Source organism: Neophocaena asiaeorientalis, unplaced genomic scaffold (genome assembly GCF_003031525.2).
Source record: "Neophocaena asiaeorientalis asiaeorientalis breed wild unplaced genomic scaffold, Neophocaena_asiaeorientalis_V1.1 scaffold204, whole genome shotgun sequence".
Lineage (NCBI taxonomy): Eukaryota > Metazoa > Chordata > Mammalia > Artiodactyla > Phocoenidae > Neophocaena > Neophocaena asiaeorientalis.
Window position 1 is genome coordinate 4,307,599 of NW_020173922.1, and position 5,370 is coordinate 4,312,968.

Below are 5,370 nucleotides of genomic sequence, written 5' to 3' on the forward strand. Positions count from 1 at the left end.
GGGATCAAGCCCAGAAGAAGGAAAAAAAAAAAAAAAAAAAAGAAAGAAAACAAGGAACAGAGAGTAGATGTGTGTGAGACTAAAGAGAAGACAGACTGGCAGGAAGCTCCGTGCATTCTAAGGGCACAGACATCAAACTTTCAACAACTGAGTTTCCTGAGGGCAAGCACTGTGTCAGTCTCTTTCACCACTGTACACCCCTTGCCTAGCCCAGGGCTTAGTTTGTAATCACGCAACAAAGGAACAAAAGAAGGCCTTCCTCCTACAAGCAGGTATGTCTTTTGGATGTCTTTTGGAGGCAAGTCCAAAGAGTTTGCTGGAAGCCAGGAACTAGCCCCACACTCCAGAACAAAGACCACTTTGTCCACTAAGTATCTGCAGCCTATGGACTCCAGGACCCAGCCATGCTGGTCAGTCTCTGCCAAAAGCACCATACACGAGACCATGGGACTAGAAGACCGTTAATAAGATTTACCTCAGAAGTATGTGGACTAAATGCCTCCAGAGGCCAGGCAGGGATGGATGTAAATGAGGGCTGTGTGCCAGGTGTAAAAACAACCAGGAGTGGTGGGACTGTGAAAACTGGAGTCCTCCTGCCTTGACTAAGAAACACAGCTGCTACTCAGCTGCTCTACCACTGCCACGAAGGCATTCAACTTGATGAGAAACAAAAATCCAGATTTTTATGTGACATTTTCTTACTTTTAGAACACTAAGAGGGCCAAACTAAACATCTCTAAGCTTTGCATTACAACTCTTGCTTTAGTGTATCTATTAGCCAGTTAACTCCTGGCACGTACAGTTGTAATCAAGTAACCAAATCCTCAACATCAAGAGAAGCAGAAAGAGGCAAGGGTAATGGTGATGATGAGAATATGGCAGAAAGCCCAATCCAGGCAAGGCTAGTGTTCATTCTGATGAGTAGGGGCTGAGAAAGTCTCTTTTTCTAGATCTTTAATGAGATAAATAGAGTAGGTTCAAGAAGAAGGATTACAACAAGATATGAACCACTGAGACACATGCTTCAAGCCCTAGGAAAGCCAAACGCTTTCTGCAACAATCCCATCACTGCTCAAAATGTTTTTTAAGCTTCCGCTTGGTATCATCTTTGAACCATATTTTCAGCTACACACACACACAGACACACACACACACACACTCACACTCACAATCTGCCATTATTTTACAGATCACCTGTTTTTAGTAGAGGTGATATAAATTTGGTGTTCCCCTGTCTGGTCAGCTCACCCTGTTCACCAAACTGGCTCTGAATGACTTTGGCAAGCACTGAGGGAGGTTCAGTCACACAAACATACTACAAGCTGGACAATCACTTCAAAGGTGGAAGTGCAGAAAAGGTTTTCAGGAAAAGCAGCATCATGGAGATGAGGTTGTAATGATAACGTAGCTACCATTTATTAAGCCCTTACCCATATTCCCAGAACTGGTCTGAAGTGCCTTCCATGCCTCACAACTCATCCAAGTTTCATCTATGAAGCACATACTTTTATTCCCATTTTACACATACAAGGCCTGTGCAAAACCACACTGCTGAGAAAAGAAGAGCAGAGATTGAAGTCCAGGACTGCCTGGCTCCAAAGTGCATGCATGAATTCTGACTCACTTCTGTGTTTCTGTTCTTAGTCATGTGTTCTAACGGTTGTGCCCTGGGATGCTGAGGGAAGGAAGCAGGGTCAATGAGATCACCCCAGCACATTTATCAGCACATCCTCCTTCCCTTTAAGGACTGTGTTTAAAGAAACACCGTCCCAGAGAAAGGGACGACCCTCTCTCTGCTCCAGCAGTGTCCTGAACAGGAAACAAAGACCAAGAGGTGAGGGAAGCCAGCCAGCCCTTGGTCAGCTCTGAAGTAAATCTCATGCTCTGGTGACCTCTCAGTTGGCTTCTCCGAGCTCCCTTCCATGCTGAATCCTCTCTTCTCTCTGCCATCATTACTCTAAATACCGATTTCCTCTTAAGTGGCAAGAAATCCCAGCTAAGGTTTTAGCTGACAAAAGCTTACCATGTCACACTTCCTTATAATTGTAACTGAGTAAGAGATTATCTTAAAGACCAAAGCCTTCAAAATCCAAGAGAATGAATGAATCTCTCAAGGTAGGTGGATAGATGCTGTGACAGAGACAGACTGAGAAGGCAACATTTTGGGATAGGAGCCTGGCTGACAGAGACCTAAATTAAACAACGGAAGCAGCCAACCCTTACTAAAAAATAACAGCTGACACTTACTGACCATCCATTAGACATATTGTGCCAGTGCCAATGCTAGGTGCTTTATATATACAATCACATTTAATCTACACTAAAATTTAAGAGGGAGGTACCAACCCTGTTTTACACATGAGGAAACAAAGCTCAGAAATGGTCAAAGTAAAAAAAAAAAAAGAAATGGTCAAATTGCTAAAGTAGGAGGCAAAAGGGAGTTTACCAAGGCTCTGTGCTCCTTCCACTGGGTTCCACTACCTGCCTCATCATCCACCACCTCTTGAAGGCCAGTATACCACACAACCACATCCCTTTAGCATTCACACTGATCCTAAGATGTGGCATCCCAGGGAGATGCCATAGCAGGAGCCAGGAAGGCAGGCTGGCTCCAGATCATATCCTGATACACACAGCTAGCCTTTGCTGGGTGGCCATTAACCTGTACAAATGCCTTTGAGGAGGACAATTCCAGGTCACTAGGAGCATCTGCCTGGACTCCAGGCTCTGAACAAAGGATCATGACCACTCCCACCTCCCCCACCATCCATTTTCACTGTTGTGAAGGTGGCTGGCTGCATAATTTGGATTTTAAATGCCATCGGGGCAGCAATTTTTATGGTATGAGAGAAAAGATGCTTCAACTCCTACTTGTACTTAGCACATGATGAAAGATTATGACAAATGGATACAGCTTAGGAACAGACATAAGGATAAAAGCAGCTTTTGCTGATGAAAGTCAGTATTAACATTTTTCTGAGATTAGACTCAAAAGAGCTAATATAAATGGGCCAGAATAATTATGGCTCTGAAAGCTCATCTATTTGGTTGGACTATTATCCAAAAGAGACTTACTAACACACAGTCCTTAAGTAAATTCATCAGCACGCTTTTGTTAATTGTGCATCTGCTAAAGCTTATAATGGGGAGCACCCAGATCCTCATGAGCTGCAGGCTGGAGGGGACACAGCCCTGAGCCCTCGAGACACTTGGGTGCTTTTCTGGGCCAGGCTATGCCAGAAACAGCCCCAACTTCATGCCATGGCCAGTCCCACCCTCAGGGGCCAATGGGATCCCAGTCTCATTCTCCTTGAAGAGGAGGCCAAAAAACGGCAGCAACAAGATCTTAGTCAAAGAACATTAAAAGCTCAAAAGGATTCGTGACTCCTAACTGTACATTCTCTCCTGCTCTACAAAGTGGGGAGAAAGGCGGAGAGAAAACAAATGACTTCAGAGAGAAGGTGGAAGCTTGCCATGAGCCAGAGGTGAACCTCAGCTGAGCTGGATTAAATTCATCACAATTGTCATTTGCACTTCAAGGCCCTCCGGCTCCAAAGCCTCCAGCACTTTACCCAACATTTAAGTGGGACCCCTGGGGTTGGAGAATGTGGCCAGGGGAGGGTGAAACTGTGAGAGAGCTGACAGGGCATCTCAAGGGAGAGGAAAGAGAGGGCATTGGGAGTAGATCAAGGGCAGGCTGTTGGTGGGGCAGGGCAGGGAAATGGGGCCAGGACACCCTGCAGCCAGGCCAAGCTCAGGGCCTTCTCAGGCATTCTGCCCCTGCCTTTGGCAATGACAGAAACCCTCAGCAATGAGGTCTGGGTTAATGAAAAGGAGGGTGTAAAGAACATGGAGAAAAGGACAGAGGGAAAGAGGATACAGAGCTACGGACAGACTGAGAATGCACATGGATGAGCGGAGTAGACAAGAAGCAGTCTTACTTGGTGCTCACCACACAGGCGCCCAGCCCCTTGGGGAGAATCCTGACCTTCCCAGCTGTGCCACAAACTAGCTTTATAATGTTGGCCAAGTTACTTAATATCTCTGAGACTTAATCTCCTCGTCAAATGAGGATAATAATTGTAGTTGTCTACTTCATAGGGTTGTTGAGGGGATTAAATAAGAATACATATAAAGCACATAATACAATGCTTGGTACATAGCAAGCTTATCATATTATCATCATTGTTATCATATCATTATCATCATCATCATCTTTTCACCAAAGAGAAACTGTGTCGTAAGCTTTAAACAGAGGCCAGAGGACTAAGGGATGGGGGAAGAAGTACACATACTCCGTGAGCCAGCACTGGTCACATTCCTATAAGAAACTCCCACAGCAGCCCTGGTGGCACAGAGGCTTTCTTGGACCCAAAAAAGATCCCTCTATTTGCAGTACGGCACTTACCGAGTTCTTATGACTGAGGCAGAAGGTGAAGCAGGAGGTCATCAGCATGCCGAGCAGCATGCCCAGAGGAGCCATCCTAAATAGGAGCAGGCCCTGGTGAGGCATAGTTAGGGGCCTGAGGAATGTAAACACAGAAAATAGAAGGTCAACAGGAAGCTGGTGCTTGACACCTCTCCCCCTGCCCCAGCATAGTGATTCCCATGATATCACCTTTTTTGACAGATGTCAAACATTTCAGATGATGTCAGACATTTCCTGAATAGAGGTATCACAGGTCTTCTACCCCAAAGGTAGATCAACCTGAAGTAAGCCTCCATTCCCCCATATGGGGAGATATGCCTTGGTTAAAACTGTACAGTAAACCAGGACCCTTGCATGAGTTATAACAGCCCTGGTCCCTTCCTTCTTCATTATCCGGGTTGTTATCAGGTTGCACAGGATGGTATTGGCTATGGTGAAGAGAGAAGGAAACTAACCAAATCATTTGTGTGTGAACAGACATAGGCCCAAATTCATATGAGCCTTTATAACCATTCACTTCTAAACCATATCCACTGTTATACCTGAAGACAGATACCATCAGCACCCTCTAAAACAGCAAAGTTCAATATTCCCAAGCCATAAAGCCTTTTACATCACTTTTCAGACAGTCAAACACACCAAAGTGCAGGCCCTAGTAGCTGTTAAAATTTAAATAACACAAGGATAAAAGGATATTCCATGTTCACAGATTGGAGGTTTAATAATGTTAAGACAACAATACTACCTAGAGCAATATGCAGATTCAATACAACCCGTATCAAAATCCCAGTGGTGGGGAATTGGGGAATTCCCTGGCAGTCCAGTGGTTAGGACTTGGCACTTTCATTGAAGTGGCCCAGGTTCAATCCCTGGTCGGGGAATTAAGATTCCGCAAGCCAGAGCATGGCCCCCCCCACAAAAAAAAAAAAAAAAAAAAAAGG

The 5,370-nt window shown here is 45.0% G+C and overlaps 1 protein-coding gene across 3 annotated transcripts in view; it reads right to left on the minus strand.

The window, feature by feature from the left end:
• Nucleotides 1–5,370, minus strand: part of SIL1 (SIL1 nucleotide exchange factor) — a 282,845-nt gene that overhangs the window by 172,730 nt on the left and 104,745 nt on the right. For all 3 annotated transcript variants that reach the window (XM_024752381.1, XM_024752380.1, XM_024752382.1), the window contains exon 2: nucleotides 4,409–4,523. In XM_024752381.1, coding sequence (XP_024608149.1) covers nucleotides 4,409–4,513 — 105 coding nt within the window. In that variant the 5' untranslated portion in view covers nucleotides 4,514–4,523. The remainder of the gene's footprint in view (nucleotides 1–4,408; nucleotides 4,524–5,370) is intronic.